We start from the raw sequence: 19,291 nt of genomic DNA, 5'->3' as shown, positions 1-19,291 counted from the left end.
TGGTTCTGGGACTCCATTAACTCCATTACAAGTTTGTTGGCTCATTTTAACAAAATGTATATGGCTTTTGACTAAGAGCGGGTAAAACCAGTAGACAGCAAAGCATTTAAATTGTGATTTAAATCTGAAATCTCTCAAATCTGAAATTACAGACTAGTGTGTAAGGGAAACTGCTAGACACAAACTGGATCTTCATGAAACTGGATCTTCAGTTCAGTATGTGAAGAAAAAAGTCTTGCCTTATGTGTCATCCTGCTGGGAAATTAAATGCAGTAGTCTAATTTGGGCTATTTTTGTAGGTCATTTGCTGGGGCAAATAGGGCACGTCAGTGAAGATCTTGTCAGTGGTTTTTGTTTTGATAATCTTTACTGAGGGCACAGTTGAAGGAATTTGGAGAGGATCAGTGATGTTATGAGCATCTTCATTCTCACTTCCTGTTTTTTCCTTTCTGGAGAAATACAAAGTGCACCACTTGAGATTCATAAACTGGTTAATTTGGTGTTTAGTCAGAAAACAATTTTGTGCAGTTAATGTTTGCTGTTGAATTTTTGGTGATACAACAGAGATACCAGGGCAGACTTTCTTTAAGAGTGGTAGGAATAAAATCAGTAACTTCATCTCTTTACTACCTTCAGCTGCATACTTCAGAATGGGCTCATAATAATAAAACTTCCATACAGGAAATAATTCAGGCGTGAAACAACAGTTTCATATAAAATTGGACAACTTCATAATTTAGAAATACATTAATGAACTGAATTACAGGGTTATATGCTAATCCTACCATTGAACCATTTGAGGTAAAATATTTACTTGTGTTTGTGGCATGTTTTAAAGATAATCAAGGAAAGTGTTAGTATGAACTTACGTCTTGAATTGTTATTTACATTTTCTTATCCATTCACTTCTTTATGAGATGTAGTCTGTATGTTACAACTTAACTGACATTGTCTGTAACACTGCTCCTATGATAATTTAAATACTAAAAAAGGCTATTCCTTCTTCAGTTATTCTGTGAATGGTGTTTCCAAACTGAGTAATGATATTTTTTATAGTCTTAAACTGACTTTATATAAAATAACAGTTAATTTACAACTTTCCATTATGACTTGTTAATTTTGTTTTTATGTACTGTAGGATATGTTTTGGAGTTGCAGACAGAGTATCTTTGCTGAAATGAAGAAGAAGTTTTCACAGGTAGACAGATGAAGTCAGCTTCATAAAATGATAACCAAGAAACATAGTAACAGCATGATGCTGTAGCTTCTATTTAAACATGAGCATGAGACACTGACACTAAACTCTGTGCATGTTCTTGGATACAAGATGATGTACATATTAAATTCAGTCTTAATGGTAGCTTCAAATTGAGTACGTGTTGATATGCTTTTACACTGGTGTGTGAGGCTTTGGCTCTTATCTCTGCATTAAATAAAGGAATTATTTTGCTCTCCTAATATATAGCTTATGTAATGGTTTAAATTAATTTCTCTATTTCTGTTGTGGATTTGGTTTGATAACAGCCTTCCAGAATAGCTGAGGGATCTATTACTGGCCAGTCTTGCTTTTCACACTTTTTCTGTAGTAAAGTGGCCCCAGACAAGGTGTTGCATTGTTGTCTTCTGTTTCAGCTGGTGTCTGTGAATGTTCTTCATGAGTAGAGTTGGGCTGAGGATATTTTTGCTTTATCTATATACTACTAATGACTTGAAGTGGTGGCAGTGTGAATGAATGACAGCGTAATACCCTTTGCTATACTGACCCCGAGTTAAACCAGTTCAGTCAGTCTGTCAGAATTACATCTGTGAACAAAAAAGAGAGGATTTGTGTGACGTGCAACATCCAGCATCCCAATCTGCAAATCTTCTGTAATCATCTGTAATTTGTTCCCTTAATGGTATTTCCATCCCTCGGATACTGTGTGCCTAATTATTTTCAGTAGCAATTCTAATGCAAGTCACAACTGATTCACCATCCAGGGTAGCAGAGAAAGTGGGAGTGGGAGGAGCTGACTGCACAGGGAACTCCCGCAGGGAGGAGGGGAGTCAGTGTTGGTTATGTAAAGGCAGTAGCACAAGGAATTGAGTCTCCAGTGGAGAGCTGCTCATAACATGATTATACACAGTAGTCCATCAAGTTACAGCATCAATACAAAACCAGTGTGTGGATAATTAAATCCAAATTAACTTCTGTTTTCTGAGATGATCCTGTATGAATAGTAGTAAATGCCTCCTAACCCCCCTGCAGTGTTCTATAGAGGAGGGCAGGCTCCCACCCAGAGCAAGCCTATACCATTGCTGAGGCACCTGCATATAAATATGGGTTGATCTTACAAGTCTTAGCTGCTGCTCACCTTCTCAAAAAAAAAAAAAAAAAAAAAGACCACTGAACAAGCTTTACCTTCTCTTTCCTAACCACACAGTGAGAGAGAGAGTTCAGCAAAAAAGAAAACAAACAAACAAACAAAAAAACCCCAAACAAACAAAACAAAACAAAAAGATGCTGTGCTGGAAAACTTCAAGGGAAGAGCCCAAGAGAAATAATCACTGGTAAAATTTAATTTTAGTCTACCTAAGTACAGCCCTGTGTGTCTCTGTGGGTGCTGTAGATGAAAGTGAGGATGTAATATGTCAGAATTACTTTGATTTCCAAACTCTGTTTTCTTCTTAATGTATGGTTAATGTTTCAGGAATAGTTTTGTTTATCTTCTTGGAAAGTAGTTCATAGATGTAAAATTCTCCCATAAAAATGAAGTGTTATAGATTTGCTGCAAATAACACTTTGAATCTTTTTGAGCCTGCAGTTAATGAAGGATTCCACACAGGACATTTCATTTGATAAACCTAAAGAAATTGGCTCCAAAGTCTTAAAAAAAATCCCAGTCAAAAGCAAACTAATGTGAGTCAGGTTGGGTTGAGGGTGGTTTTATTTGCCTTCCTCTAACAACTTTTTTGTGACGCTGATAGGAATTGATGCTGCAGTCAGCTAACATTTTATTCTATCCCTGTGTGAACACTGCCAGCAGATCTTGCAATCCCCTGTAATGAAGGCATGCAGCGTCAGCTGAAATGTCCGTGTTCCTTTTCCAAGGGTTTGGTGATGTAAGAGCTCTCAAAAGAGGCTGTACCGCTTTGGTGGTGCTCATCTATCTGTATTGTGAGGCTGGTTGTGTAGAAATACAGGGAATTCTGAGGATGTTCAGGTCTTCTTTGTAGTTCTCTATTCTCAAGGAAGCTGCTTGTGATGTGGCTGAGCGTTTGAGCATGAACATAATTATTGCCATTTGTTGTTCTTATCCACTGAGAATCGTGATAGCACCGCATGTGTTTTTTTGCCTTTTTGGATGCTGTGGTCTTTAGCCATGGACTGAGATTTGGGCACTCTGACAATACATTACTAATGCTTCTGTGTGTTAGAGCTTGAAAAGGCTGAGTCCCTGAAGGACTAATTCCTTTTACTTACCTGATTCTTTCCTCTGAGATGTGTATTTAAATATCAGTTATTCCTTCTTGTTCTACAGTTTTGGATAATTAAGATAATTAATTAATTGTGCTTAGGTGTTTGACTTCCTGCATTTTCAGTGTTGGAAAAATGCTGTTTTTCTTGATTTACGTGGGTCTAGAAACTTTTATTATTGTTCCATTACCACTTTCTTTAAAGATCATTATTGTTCTGATTATCAGATACATTGAAGTTTCTTTTTAAACTCTTTTTGCCTTGTCCAGCAGCCATTTGTTTTATTTTCTTACTTTGTTCAGGCAGAAGAATATCTCCTGCAACTCAGACAGCAGTGGAGTTAGTAGGAAGTTTGTGGCTAGATCATTAAACTTTTTGTTTAGTGGTCAGCTTCCAAGGTTGCTTGGAAGCTTGCAAGTTTTCTGGGTTGCATTCCTGAAAGTCACAAAAGGTATATTCTGCCTCAGCAGGATTTATGATTGTGTCAGAGCTGGAAGTGATGACTTGGAAGTCTGTTTCCGATTTTGAAACAGTCTTCTCTCTGCTTGCTAGCTGAAATTCTGTGTGGAACCTGAGCGGTTTCTCTGTCCCCACATCCGTACAAATTCCTTCTTGTTCTATAAAAATGGAGGTTGTTGTTATAGACTTTTTTCAAAAGTGGAGGGTTCTTCATTTTCTCATGCTCACTTTGGGAAATAAAGTCCAATTTTAGGAACCTTAAATTTTAAAAGTATTCTACATTTTATTGGTTAAGTCTTGTTTTGATTTTTCAGTTAAACTCCTAAATATTCCTACTTTTGCTCCTGAATTGTTGTGTGCCGTCATTGCAGGCCGAATGTGCTGCTGAGGAGCCCAGGGTGCTGTGTATAATACAGGACACCACGAATTCCAAGACGGTGAATGAGCGTGTTACCCTGAACCTGCCAGCTTCCACCCCGCTCAAACGGCTCTTTGAAGACGTGGCTGCCAAAGTGGGCTACGTCAATGGCTCTTTTGATTTGCTGTGGAGCAATGGAGACAGTGTCACTGACACGGTAAGGCAGCTGAGCTTTCTGCTTCCTCTGGTAGCAAACACTTCAGAAAGAAAACCTCCTCCTGTGTTGCATGATGCCCATTTAATTCTGTAACATTTTGTGCTGGGTGCACCACAGCAGGCTGATGCCACTGTGTTGACTTGGCTGAATTTCAGTCTCAAAGTGTGCACTTCAATGATAGATCTGTTTAATCATTAAACAAAAACTAATATGATCATTCAGATGCAATATTAGTTTTTGTTATCAGTATGTATTTTTAATAATAATATCCATGATAAATAGTCTCAATTTCCTGTAGTCTTGTTTGAGAAATGTTTTCTTCTGAGCAGCAGCATGTTGTTTAGCGAGTCCTGATGTTTCTTAGACCTATTTGAATATATTATATTTAAAAAAAATATTTATATCACTCCTATGCTTTATTGTAAATCAGTGTTGATTTTAGTTAATATTATTTCTGTAGATGCACTTAGGTAACTTACCAAGATTTGTTAAGAACTGGACATTAGTTTATTTCAGGTCATGTTTATGCCTTCTGAAAGTATTTTCTTTTTCCCTTTTTTAAAGCCAAAAAAGTGTCTGCATGCTATAGAGGACACTGGATTATGTGATATTCATGAGAAACTTACAGACCAGCGTCTGACTCCTGAATAGATTAACTAACTATAATATTAGACTGTAATGTTTCTTAAACTGTTCCCAAGTTATTTCAGTACTGATGATGTGTGTTTTGTTTACTGGATAATTATTTATTTTCATGAGGTCTTACTGTGTCAGCAGCCATACAAAGCAATGCACTTGTATGGAATCTGTTAATTGCTTATAGATCCGTTTCTAAAAAGTGTTGTTTGTGTTGTTTTACTCTTTTTCAGCAGACTCCAATAGATCAGAACAGTGACAAAACCATTCTTGATGCTGGTTTTGAGCCAGGAAAGAAGAACTTTCTGCATTTGACAGACAAGGATGGTGAACAGCCTCATGTAATGCAGGTAAAATCTTCACTCCGCTACATAAGCCAGTGTTGTGGGAGAGGTGTGTATTCTTTGTAATGCTTGTGTAAGATGAGATCATGAAATAAAACGGGGCTGAGTATTTAATCCTAAGCTTCTTTGAGAACCTTCTCAACAGACTTTTGACTATATTTACATCTATATTCACATTTCTCCTGAGTGGGACCAATTCCATTAGTAATGATTTGCTGTCATTCCATTCATGGTCATCAATATTAATGTGATGTTTGCTGCAAGCAATTTTCTAAGGTTATATAATTAATTAATCTTTGACACATTCATAGATAAGTCTTAACAATACATATTTAATCATATATCCAATCCCTTTCCTCTGGGTGTTTGAAAGTAATGTTAGGCCTTTCTGGCAGAATTCTCAGAAATGGCAGCCCTGCTTCCACATTTATGTTTATGGACAAATGAATAAGTAAATAAATATAAAAGAAGAGTTGGCAGTGTTTCTAGAGGCCACTGCTTGCCATAACAAATACTTTGAAATTTTCTGTTTCTCAAATACATGATGCAATATACTCAAATCAAGGATTGGATAGGCTAGTGATATATTAAGTTTTATTACTTAGCTCTTGCATCATCCTAATGCTGGCTTACTTAGCCTTTGTTGGGGAGTTTAATTACGTGAAAAAGGGGAAAAAAACCCTGTGTGTAAATAATGGTGCTCAAGATCAGAATTTAAGAATGGTTCTGGAAGAGTAATGGAGTGAAATTTGTATGTCTGGAAAAAATCTTACGCTGTATTGCAGTGCAGAAAACTTGAGGCACAGGAGATCCTAAATTGCCAACTTGCTTGCTGTGTACATTGTAATAGTGTATTTGGATGTGCAGTGTTCCAAAGGACCTGTCCTTCTGCCAATGCTAAGAGCAATGTGTCAAGGGCTTGAGAATTTGAAGGGCAGAACTGAAGTTACACTGTGTATCTGCAATGTTGAAGAAATCGTGTGATGTGCCTAGGAAAATTGGTTTCTTAACCATGAGAGAAAGGTAAATCTTGTAGGTACTTAAGTAAAAATGTGTTGTCTAACTTGTGCATGTGATGGGTGTGTTTGTGTTTCCAGGAGGAGTCGGGTACAACAGAGGATGGTGCACAGGAAAGATTCATAGGTCCCCTTCCAAGAGAAGGCTCCATTGGATGTACCCATGACTATGTCAGTCAAAGCTATTCTTATTCTTCAGTCCTGAGCAAATCAGAAACAGGTATTTTGTTCTGTCTTGTAAAGGCAATGTGAGTTTGTAATTATTTTAGCACATTTTCACATAGCAGCACCTCAGGATTTTTTTTAATAAATTGCAATTTATTTTAAAAATACCCACATCACTGCTATATTTTTTTATTAAAGTTTTTTTATTATATTCTCCCATCACGTTAGAAATGGAAGAAATGTGTTCTATGCTTTCCTTATATGGGACAGGGTAATTCAGACTCTGTCAGGGTCCTTCTTTGCAGTGTTGGTGTGCTGCTCATGCCTAGTTTGTAGGCAGGGTTGGATCAGCAGAGTGCCCAGCTCCAGCTGTGTTCACTCTCAGCTGAAGGAGGACTTGACACCCTGTTACTGGAGGGGCTCCTGCCACATCTCTGCTTGGCCTGGGAATTCCCTGCCAGGGCCTGCAGTTTGCTTTGCCTGGGGGAGGATTTCCCAAGAGGCTCCTCCTGCATCCCCCAGCCAGCAGGGGAGGGGAGGCCCCGGGTTCTGGGGGGCTGCTCAGCAGGGCAGGAGGGACAGCAGATTACAGCTGCCAGAGAGGACAGGTACTGAGCAGCCACAAAGCTGACACTTGTGTTGCACTGCTTCTCTTCTCCTACCTGCCTAAGGTTTTTGGGCAAATTAGGAAGTTTAGCTACATTTTTGTTTCATTTAATAAAACTGACAAGATGATTTATATAGTATAGAGTAATAAATAAAGCACAAATGTTCTGATTCAGTCTCTTCACAGAAAACGCCTGTCTGTGAAGTAGCTGCCTTCTCATTACTAGTATGGTACTGAGATTTTTTTTTTTCAATACTTTTTGGTGTATAAACAGGCATTTTTAATTCCCTGATTATACGATGCTTCAGTATATGCTCCTTGCTTATCAGTTGTTGCTAATATTTTATACTTTGGACAATATCTTAAAATTGCAGCTTAGATTAATATAAGTAAATTATTTCATTTTCAGCTAGTAAAAATGACAGTGTTTTACTAGTTCAATTAGTTTTTTTAATTAGTTATTTAAGGGGGAAGGGTTTACAATAGTAGTGTTGTGTCAGCACTTGGGATTTATTTTTTTTTAATTTCTGATTTGAAAACAATAATAAAACCAGTGCAGATACAAATTATAGTAACATTATTACTAGGAGACTTTTAGCAGACATAAAGTCGTAAGCAAGCTGATACACAATTGTTTCTTAGAAAATTCTAGTTTATTCTGTAAAATACTTAAATCTGCTATTATTTATAGTTACCTACATCCTCATTAGTGTAGTATTCAGCATTAAATACTGCTTTTTAATGTGATCAGAAAACCAGTTTCATGTCATTCAGGAGAATTATTTTTGTTATATAAACTGTTATTTTCTGTTGCTCTCAGAAATTATAACATTATAACTATGTAATTTATAGTGTAAATAACAATAATAACAGACAAATGTAGTTCTTAAACACTATCACAGAATTATCTTTTGTCAAGTGTTTTAAGTCTTGAATTAATGTGCCTTTTTGCATTATTGCCATCTCATTATTCTCATATTTTTAGGTTATGTGGGTCTGGTAAATCAAGCAATGACTTGCTACTTGAACAGCCTTCTGCAAACACTTTTCATGACTCCTGAATTTAGAAATGCATTGTATAAGTGAGTATATAGAATCAAAAACTTCTTAAATTTGTGCTGGTTCATATTGGTAGGAGACCCTTTGGAATTTCACCTGTTAAAATTTCCTTTTTTGGGTACTGGAAATCATAATGGAAGTCAAGCTTATAAATTATATCTCCTTAGAAGCTTCAGCTGTTCAGTAAAATATGTTGCTGGTTGTGGCATGGACGCTTTTTAAAGAATCTTGAAAACATCAAACTGAAATTTAAATTTAATGCTAAGTGCAGTTCATGTCTGTACAGTGCATGTCTTCAAAATTTTTGGTTTCATGTTTAAACATTTGAAGAGTGTCACTGCCATTTACTGCAGAAATGGAAAGCAACTGCATTTGATTTCTCCCAAGAAACAGAGCTGCAGTTAACCTGTGACATGGCAGACCTGAAATGTAGTAAATGTTGATTTAATGCCTTTTTGAGTAATGTTTTCAAAGCAGTTTTATTTGTCAAATATTTTGTGTTCCAAATAGGTGGGAATTTGAGGAATCTGAAGAAGATCCTGAGAGGAGTATCCCCTACCAGCTTCAAAGACTGTTTGTTTTACTGCAGACCAGCAAAAAAAGGGCGATTGAAACGACAGACGTTACACGGAGTTTTGGATGGGATAGCAGTGAAGGTAATGTGCAGCTGTTAAACTGCTGTGGTTTGCTTCAGCTGCTGCCTGCTAGAGACTAAACTGCTGTTCATGGGGGAAAATACCAGAATTTAGAATAATTAATAGAATCGACTTACTCAATGGAAGCAAAACAGCCTACATGGATACTTTGTTATGCGGTGTGTTTGATTGTTAAAGAAATGGTATCTGTGAGTCTTAGGCTGTTAAAGTAAAAAGCATTATGGTTTTGTAATTAAACAAAAATAATGACATGAGTCATTACACATATTAATTGTTTCTGAAAATAATTTTTTTATAGGAAACTTGCTTCTGTTTTGAATCACAAATGTCAAATGCCCATGTTGCATTTATGGAATTACCCATATTATTGTCTACTTCAAATCAAGCACTGTGTGTGTCTTTTTTACACTTGTGTGGTGTAATTTTGCCCATAACCTGTTGATTTTTCCATTAGCACATGGTGATGAGAAGTTGGAAGTTGGATTTGGAGAATCAGTGCAAAGTGGGACAGAAATCAGAAGCAGTTTGTTTTATACTAGAGCACATTAGCTGTTCTGTATTTTTCATATATTCTTGCTTGTGTACACAGTTCTTGTTTATGCATAAACACAGTGAGGAAGCTGGATGCTTATTTTTCTGGCTTACATTGAGAGGCAGCTGCCTGTGGAATTGAACACTGGCCCAGTAGTGAATAGGTAGTAGTGTAGGTACACACTTGAACCAACAATTAGTTTTTTAGGAAGCATTCTCAGGCTACAGTCAGTATTGGGACTTATAACATCTCCTGTTTTAACTAATAATAGCTTCAATTTTTAACAGCCTGGCAGCAGCATGATGTGCAGGAGCTTTGTAGAGTCATGTTTGATGCTTTGGAGCAGAAATGGAAGCAAACAGAGCAGGTAAGTTTGGAAAAACTGACTTAATTCAGTGTTGTAGTACTGTGGACATTTGTTGGGTTTTCTAATTAGTGTAAAAATCATTTACTAAATTTTAAATACCAGCTTCCAGTTTTCTGGTTCGATGCGATAGTTAAGCTACTGTGATGTATGACTTTCAGGAATGTGTTGCATCTGTTTTCTTCCCCCAGTTAAAAGTGGAATATTCTGCACTCTGGAATACTATACTCAGTCTTTATTTGAAACACAGAAGGTGATTGTGTAACTTGCACAATAACTTCCTTGCTGTCAGTATTTATTAGGCTTTGTTGTGACTTCTTGAAGCTCAAGCTCTCCCTTCTTAAGGCAGGAGAAAGTTAGGAATATATTCCTGGCACAGGATACATTCTGATAAATGGCCACCTTCTTGCAGGCCAGTTTTGGTAAATAGGAGTAATTGGTAAATTGTCTCTGGAAACACAGGAAAGGACTGCAGGGTCAGTCTGTTAACAATGTCTGCAAGATCAGGCTCATTTTAAAATTCAATTTGCTGCTTTTGTAGTCACTTTAGACATGTCTGTAAAGGACACTGAAACTTATGTAACATGATTTGAGAAGCATGTTTGATACATGTTTTGAGCAGGGGAAAGTAAGAAGTCAGGAGAGGGATGTCCTGCTGGGGAATGGTATTTTAAATGTGTAGCCATGCAATTAAGACTTAATTGAAAAAAAGGTATTTTCTTGTAAAACCAAAGAAATGGGGTATTGGCCATTTTTTAAAAATCCCTGTTGCTGCATTTGTTTGTTTCAGGCTGATCTTATAAATCAACTGTACCAAGGCAAACTGAAAGACTATGTGAGGTGCCTGGAGTGTGGCTATGAAGGCTGGAGAATTGACACGTACCTGGATATCCCTCTGGTCATCCGGCCCTATGGCTCCAGCCAGGCGTTTGCTAGCGTGGTGTGTACTATTATGGTCCTAATAGTGCATCCATACACACATAGAATACATAATGCCCCAGTGGTAGAATTGGTTCCCTGGTAAGTATCATCCTAGATACTCCATCTTGGGGTGTTCGTCTTTGTGCAGTCAACCAGCTAGCAAGTTCTAGAAGATTTTTCTTTTTTTTTTTGGCTTTTTGGTTTATTTTTTGTTTTGGTTTTTTTTTTCTTTTGCCCTTCAATGAGTCCTACTGGTGCATGTATAAGGGGAGGGGAAATGCAACTTTATTGCCTTAGGGCTGCAGTAATCAGTTATTTTCTTCCTGATAAAATCTTCAGCATTTACTTGAGAGATTTTTATGAGATCACAAAGTTTTATTTGGGTTGTTTTTTCTACTGGCACATTGCTAAATTTTCATAGCCTTATTGAAAGTGTTAGTGAAAGAACAGAACATTGATATAAAATTTTTACTTTAATTGCCATGTTGTTGCTGTGCTTTCTAAAGATCACTTTTTAGATGCCATATCCTTTTAATAAGCAGTTTGATGATGATTCAAAAATCCTGTTCTGCATTAAAGTTTGTAGTCTCTTTTGCTCCAGCTTTACTGATGCTGGCAAGCATAATTATTGCTTAGCAGATCTGTGGAAGTTCTTTTGTTTGAGTTTTTCCACCCTGAAAAAAAAATTACAAACTGTGAAATTCCATAGTATACTGTGAATGGAGTTGTGAGAAAGAATAAGAATAAATCAAATGAGGCTTTCGGTAAAGGTTGTTTTAAACAAACACTTGTGTAATTGGCTTGTTTATTAAACATGAAGTATTTTTCCTTCTGTATTTAGTGTGGTGGCAATATTGTTAAAGCCCTAGTGGTCCATAATTCTTAACAGTAATTCTGTTAAGAATTGGTAGAATTAACTTAAACTGCAGTATAGCTTCAAAGTACTTCATAATTTGAAGCTTTAAATACCAATCTTGAGAAGTAGTAAAGGTGAGGGACATTGATCTTGGAAAAAGAATTCACGTTAGTAACGTCCTTCGAATTATTTTTAAGATTGCATGAAAATTTTCTGGAACTGTCCAGCTAATTGAAGCTGTCTTATTACAGATTGATATTTTAACCTTTACCTCTAATTTCTAGCAGTATTCCCTGAACTCAATTTTATTCAATAATTTTTATTGAATAATTAGATTTTTATTATCTATTAAAAGTAATGAAAACTATTGAGTTCATGTAGTTTAATTCTACATTTATCAATGCATTGTTTGTCTCAAATGGAAAGCTTTTTTCTTTAGTGGACAAGTCTGTAGTGTAATGCTAAAAAAAAGACTTGTCTATTAGTAAAAACAGAAAACTTGAATGAATGAGGACTTAAAGATCAGATAATTTTATTAGTATACGATATTTTTCCTTTCAGTCAGCACTTAGTGCATTTACTACATTGAGGAAAGTAGTTTTAAGATTTTTGTTACACAAACTTACATGGTTGCAACTTGCATTGGTACTTCAATTTTTGAGCTTTTTCAATTCCTATTCTGATTACATTCAGTTGATTCTCCTCCCTGCATATGTATGATCAATAGCAGATGTAATTTTTAGTTCTGTAGTCTTCAGCAGTGGGGAGATATGGAGGATACTTGCTTTTGGAGAAGGGAAAAATCGCCTGTTTCTAAATGGAATTCTCTGAAGGTAGTATCCTCCATTGATCCATAGTTAATGTGATTTAGTAGGTGTAGGTAAAAGGGTCTGAGAGATCAAAAATTTCACACATGCGCTAATAGGGCTTATGGAAGGGAATGTAAAACTTTTTAGACCTTGCTAGTCAGCTCCTGAGGGAACTTGCAGCAGGCGACACAACCCAAGATAGGGGATCTAAGGAGGATACTACCTTCAAAGAACTCTAGTTAGAGGTAAGTGATTTTCCATTACTTTTGAATAAGAGAGAATGGATGGATAAGCCTTGAATAAGGTTAATCTGTAGAATGCCATTTAAAGAGTGTTATCCCACTGTTTGTCATGGTGTACTACCAAAGAAATGCAGGTACTTGAAATATTGCATTAATTTATATGTGTATAATTTCTCAATACACGGGGACATTGAAGAACTGGGAAGGGTAGTGTCATGCTTTCTTTATTTCCTACTATGAACCAATTCTGAAATTCTTCAGTATGTACGGTCTTAAGGTTTGCATTTGGAATTCTTCTGATTCCCTACTCTATCCCCCAACTCCATGTAGCATAGCTACAAGCTCACTAGGGCAGCTCTGGGGCATTGAAATGTTGTCAGTGTGTGATTCAAGATGGTTTCTGAAAAAACAATTATATAATCTGCATTGTTCAAGGGTAAGGTGTCAAAAAACCTCTGAATCAGGCTTTCTTGAGGTCAGTAGAAATCCAGGCGTAAAAACATTTGGCTTATTTCAGGGAGGCAAACAGGAGCCAACAACTCACATTCTGATTTTTGTAGGTACTCGCGTCTTGTATAGATGCCTGAATTTAAACAGCACTAGGCATAAGTCGAAATATATTGTAGTAAAAAAAATATTTTGCAGGATGAGCAGTGGAGAGAAAGACACAACTCAGAACTAGCAGTGATGCTGAAATTATGATACTAAAACAGTGACAGTGGATTTGTAATACCAGAAAACTAGTAGTAATCCCAAGTATTCTGGAGGTGGAGCAAATGCAGTTGTGTTTTGTTAAGTATTGTTAGTTTTCAAGATCTTTTGTACCATAGTTTTTCTTTTGAGAGTGTTAAGTATGTGTACAAGTAGTCCTTCTTAGGGCAGAAATTTGAGGCAATCTTAGGGCAGTTTGAACTTTATGTGAACTTACTTTGTGGTGTCCTTGCCAAACTGTTGAAGGCAGAATATGGATGATGTGATAATTCCTTTTTGTTTTTTAAGGCTAGATCAGTAACAACGAGGTCTTGTATTTTTCATTGAACATACTCTTTGAACATAGGAAATCTGATGAGCTCTGAAAACCTGAGATGGCAGTTAGTTTCTAGCTGTTTTGCCTAAATGCTATTTGTTGTGTAAGGTTTCGTAAAGGTCCTACTGCTCCTACTCACAGGTTTTACAAATTTACACATGTACAAATGCTTGCAGTATAGCATTGTCAAACTACTGTCTAGATCATAATGCATTTTTATGGAGGGGAAAGTTCTCTGCAAAGTTTGACTGGATTTGAGCAAGGGATTAGGATCAGATGATCTCCAGAAATTTATTTCAGCCTGTATTGTTCTTTTGATTCTTTGAACTAGAAAGAAGTTCAAATAGCTTTTGTCATCCTAATCTGTAGCTTGATCACATAGGCTTTATTTTGAAGTGTGTGTGTAGGGGATTCTGGAAATGCTCAGTAACTCCAAGTGTAGATAACAGATGCCACTTTGAAGGTAACTCCGAAGGTGACACTGGCTTCTGGTGGCGCTCCAGGGCAGGGGGTTGTGCTGTGATAGGCTATGCAGCTTGGCAGCTTTGTCCCTGGTTTTGGTATGTAATCTGTCAGAGCAGAGTGCAGTGTACTACACTAGAATACAAACTGTATTAAGAAACCTCCTAATTTTTGTGTAAAGATTATGTAAGAGGAGAGTCAGCCTAGGGAACGCAATGGTCGTTATCCAAGGATTGAAAAATACATGGCTATCTATATATCTCAAAAGTAATGGAGGTCCCAAAAGCTTCAGTCAGACCTTTCAAAGCACAGCTCACTATGTGTGCTAAGCAGTGAAACCTCAAGAGTGATGTAATAATGCTTCATTACCTTCTCAAGGGTCTAAAGCATCATCACCTCTTGCATTATGTAAAAATTTGTAGGGTGTTTCCTTGTTAAATTGCACATCACATGAGTCTACATAAGCATTACATAATAATTTTTGTCCTATCCTCCAATTATTCACATTTATATTCATGCTGATACATGAGCTGCAACTTTTTTCTTACACTTGAAATAGATTTTCCGTGCCTTAACTGGCATTTGGCTCACAAGAGAGTCCTGTTACTGATCATGATGTCATTATGTGATGGTTTCTGGTTTGTGTTTTCTGTGTTGGCCATTAGCTTTTTTACTTTCACTGAAATAATTGTGAATAGTCAAAATACAGCAATGCATTTCTTCTGCTTTCTTTTTAAGCAGGTTCTAACTAGTTTAGTCTTTTTTCTGACATTTTTGAATGAAATTCCTCATGTTTCAGTATATAATCTTACTAAACATTAGCTGTCTGTGACCCTAGAGTAAAAAGCAACTCATCCTCTGTAGCATTTAGGAAGTAAAGACACAGACAGCAGTTCAATTCAGACTCCAAGAGGTTTTCACGTGTCTGGACAGTCTCTGCCCAAGATCTGTGATTTCAGGGCTGTTCAAAGGCCTTTATGGGTGGCTCAAAAAATGGGCAATTGAGATGACTGCCTTCACTGTACAGTTTTCTAGAGTTTGGCAGGTCTTTCATTTGCAAATAGTTGTCACCTGGAATAGAGTCTGTTTTTTAAAAGTCCTTTCTCCTAGAAGAGCAGCAGAGCTTGTGGAAAATACTTGCTTTGTTGTTCTTGCTGCTTGCCTCCATTCTTAGGAAGAAAAAAGGGAGGAGGGAAGAATTGAGGGCTTTTGTGCAGAACTTGGCATATCCTTGATTGAATCCCAAAATGGATTGCCAAATGACACAATTTAGATACCAGTCTTTGCCAGCCATGTTATGGCTGCTGAGTTTACACTGCCCAGTTAAGCCCCTTCTTGCTTATTCAGACTTCAGGGGAGCAGCTACAGACCTTCATTAACAGATGATGATTTTAAAAATGTTGTTACAAGTTGTATTTGTTTTCACCTCCATGAATGAAGAGAGAACTTCTGGCCTCTGCTTGGAGTTCAGAAACCTGGAGCCTTTTGGCTTGCAAGCTGTGTCATAGGTTTTAACTTTGAAAATCTCTGGGTGAAATTCTTCAGTGAACCTGTCTCAATACTTGTAGTGAATTATATTTGAACAAGTTTGTTCTCAAGTATTTGCACCTTAATGTGCAGTGTCATTGCTGCAGATTGTTTTAGGAAGAGGAATAATGATCAATTTGGTTGTATTTTGAGTACTGATTGCTGTAGTGAGGAGCAAAATAGAAATCATTGATGTCCTGGATGTAAGCATTAGTGACAGAACTTGTGGGGTTTTTTGAACTACCCCAAACTAGGCAGCTGTTAGAAGACAAAATTCCTGTTACTGTTTAGTTGCCTCATGAGGTTTAGCTAGGAAATTACTTCTGTCTTTATAGGATATGGCCATACCTGATTCTCACTCCTTCTGGAGCAAAACTCAAATAGTCTTCCTCTGTCCTTTCTCCATCTTTCACTTAAAAATGTTATCTTCAGATGTAGTTTCCTAAGACCCTTGGTAGAACAGGACTAAGGCTATCTTCATGCAGGGCACTGAGATCCTGAGTAACAAGTTTTTTCTGTCGCTTTCTCTTTCTCTCTCTAAATATCAGATTTGATCTCTTGAGAAAGACTCCTTTAGAAATGCAGAAGAACCATCTCAAAATTCTGGGAGAGTAAGCACAAGGCAGGGTTTAAAAATAAGCTCATTTTCACAGCAGATGACTTTACAGACTGTCGCTACTGAGTAAGAAAGTGGCATGTACTCCAAGAAGGCTGCTTTGCACAACTGCAACTTTAATGCAAAAAACTGCTCTCTTTATAGACTGTTCTGATACATTCTACCTGGTCGGCTAATTAACAAAAACACTTTTCTCACAAACAATCCTTGAGAAGAACAGAAAAATAAAGAGTAGAAAAACACCACCTGCAGGTTGTTTGCAGTAACAAGCTATCATAGTTTCTCTACAACTCCCTAAAAGTCTCCCAAGTCTACAGTGAGATAAGTTATCTCCTTTTCTCACTCTCTGACCAGGCTGTCACATCCACAACAGACATGACTAAATGTGATGTGCAAGGTAACAGGAGTAAATGTAACTATTGAACCAAAGACAGTTGAGATTCATCAAATACTGAATGAGATACAGTTAACAGTAATTGTGGTTTTACTGTTTACCTCAGGCTGGATAGAAAGGTTGATTTCTTGTCACATTTACCTGAATATTGTGTCTCTACCAAAGTTCGTCAGTCAAATTCTGGGGGTAGATTTAAATGAATTATTTGTATGTGTTTGTAATCTCATTGTAAATTTATACCTGTGTAGTAAACACTCTTTAAAAATGGGGTAACGTGTTTTTATTCTTAGGAAGAAGCACTGCATGCTTTCATTCAGCCTGAGATCCTTGATGGCCCAAATCAGTACTTTTGTGAGCGATGTAAGAAGAAATGTGATGCAAGGAAGGTAAAAGCCTGGTCAAATGATTTGCAAAAATTACTTATAATAAATACCAATCCTGATAACAGGGGCATAATCTTGTCCTTGTTTCATTTAGGGTCTGCGGTTCTTGCACTTTCCGTACCTGCTGACCTTACAGCTGAAGAGATTTGACTTTGATTACACCACAATGCACAGAATTAAACTCAATGATCGCATGACTTTTCCAGAGGAGTTGGACATGAGTGTCTTTATTGATGTTGAAGATGAGGTAAAGTATTTGCTGTCAGAGAAAAGCATTTAGCTTCCTTCACGTTTCTCATTCAGAAAATCAAAATTCCAGTCTTATAAACCCATTTTAACAAAATTATTCATCTACATAAAATGTTCTTTAGCCATGATAGTGCTGTAATTTGAAGATTTTAAATCTGTCCATGCGGATTTTTTTTTTATATATTGTAAACAAACATGTTCTCTGTAGTTGGCGTTCCAGTTTCCATAAAGAAGTTGTTTCAGATTTCTTACATCTTCAGTCGACAAATTTAAGGACATTACTCTCAGGGTTTCTACATATATACTGCAGTTCCAGAAGGGAAGATTTATCTGAATCGTGTTAGTCATAAGAGGTGATGTAAATTTTCAAAACTCCATTCACTGACGTTAGTCCAGAAGTCATTAGTAATGAATTCCTTCCCTCTGAATCACTATGTGGTGTATACTGTAGAAATAAGATTTTCAAAATTTTATTTTTTTCCCATTAGTCTTCTGGCTTTTTACTTTTTGTGTTTTCACCAAAATTCATGTTGTGCAGTTATATTCACCAAGAAATATTTACTGTGCGTTTTGCATTGAAGACCAAAGTAATTCCTCTAATTTAATTCCTGATAACATTTTTGGCTTGCACTGTTACAAGAGAAATACCACCTGGATGTGCATATGGAGAGGCTTTTCTGGCTCTCTGCAAACCCTTGTCTTAGGAAGGATGCCATGTAGACAATTTGATACCTCTCAGAGTGAGTGGGATAAATGACAATGAAGATTGATCTGGGAGAATAGAATTCAGATAAAATTAAGGACTGTCAGAAAATCAAAACAATTATCTAGAGGCAAGAGGATTCTGGTAAGTGATGAATGTACTGAGTGAGCTGCATTCATGGTGTTGGTGACACCATGCTGTTAAGCTAGCAGAACATAATCAGTCCTACTGTAATACCTTGGCTCGGTCCAGTGAGTTGAAATGGAAAAAAAAGTCTTTGATTGTGATTGGAAATACTTTCAGTCAATTCTGATTAACAGGGCCATGTTACAACCGATCTGTTGTTTGGTATCAGATTTCCAGGTACTGAATTGGGATAGCTAGTGCATGGAATTGGCTAGTAATAAACATAACCAAGTCTGAAAGCTCCTAATTCTACTGTTCAGTTGCACACAAAGTCCAGGAGTACTGAAGAGGTGGACTGAAGACACCAATAGAAACAAGTCTGTTCTTGGTGCTGAATTGCAGAAGTTTCTAGTTTTTTTGAGGAATTTAATTGGTTCACTGAGTGGATTATTTTATTTCACAAACACTGTTATTTCTTGTTCTATGTAACTTTTATTTTGTATAATGTTTGTGTGTGTGTCTTATTTTTAAGAAGTCACCTCAGACCGAGAGTTGCACTGATAGTGGAGCTGAAAATGAAGGCAGTTGTCACAGTGATCAGATGAGCAATGATTTTTCTAATGATGATGGAGTTGATGAAGGAATCTGCCTTGAAAGCAATAGTGCAGCAGAGAGGATCTCTAAAGCTGGCAGTGAAAAGGTATGGTAACACTGGGATGTTAGAAGGGTGGGCAGGAGGGACAGAGCTGTAAAGACTGGCCTGGATTCACCACCAGGATATTCCATGCCAGATTTCCTGCTGCACAGCATCGTGCTCAGCAGGAAGAACTGAGGGCTTTCCAAGGTTGCTGTTGTTCAGAGACTGGCTGGGCATTGATCTTTTGGGTGGGGGTGGGGGGTGTGCTGAGTAATGCCTTTGCATCACTGCACTATGCTTTTTTTTTTTTGTTTTCTTTATCTATTAAGCTGTCATTGTCTCCAACCACAAATGTTCCCACTTTTGCTCTTCTGTTTTCTTCACTATCCTACTTCAGGGGTGTAGTGACTGGCTGGAGGGATGCTTTGTTCTTTGCTAGGGTCTACTCACCACACATGTAAATGATAAA

General features: G+C 37.1%; 1 protein-coding gene across 6 annotated transcripts in view; it reads left to right on the top strand.

The window, feature by feature from the left end:
- Positions 1-19,291, top strand: part of USP47 (ubiquitin specific peptidase 47) — a 51,920-nt gene that overhangs the window by 13,923 nt on the left and 18,706 nt on the right. Inside the window, exons 2-12 of one of the 6 annotated variants that reach the window (XM_021544860.4) lie at positions 1,139-1,198; positions 4,288-4,491; positions 5,364-5,477; positions 6,569-6,707; positions 8,245-8,341; positions 8,829-8,974; positions 9,794-9,873; positions 10,661-10,810; positions 17,015-17,110; positions 17,202-17,354; positions 18,718-18,885. In XM_021544860.4, coding sequence (XP_021400535.3) covers positions 1,139-1,198; positions 4,288-4,491; positions 5,364-5,477; positions 6,569-6,707; positions 8,245-8,341; positions 8,829-8,974; positions 9,794-9,873; positions 10,661-10,810; positions 17,015-17,110; positions 17,202-17,354; positions 18,718-18,885 — 1,407 coding nt within the window. Of the gene's footprint in view, positions 1-1,138; positions 1,199-4,287; positions 4,492-5,360; positions 5,478-6,568; positions 6,708-8,244; positions 8,342-8,828; positions 8,975-9,793; positions 9,874-10,660; positions 10,811-17,014; positions 17,111-17,201; positions 17,355-18,717; positions 18,886-19,291 lie in introns of all 6 variants that reach the window. The other 5 variants (XM_085579834.1, XM_021544859.4, XM_085579835.1 and 2 more) reach the window with 5 other exon arrangements.

The sequence above is a fragment of the Lonchura striata genome, chromosome 5, assembly GCF_050655825.1.
Source record: "Lonchura striata isolate lonStrDom1 chromosome 5, ASM5065582v1, whole genome shotgun sequence".
NCBI classification, from domain to species: Eukaryota; Metazoa; Chordata; class Aves; order Passeriformes; family Estrildidae; genus Lonchura; species Lonchura striata.
The sequence above is the reverse complement of the archived record's forward strand: the minus strand, read 5'-3'. Positions and strand labels throughout refer to the sequence as shown.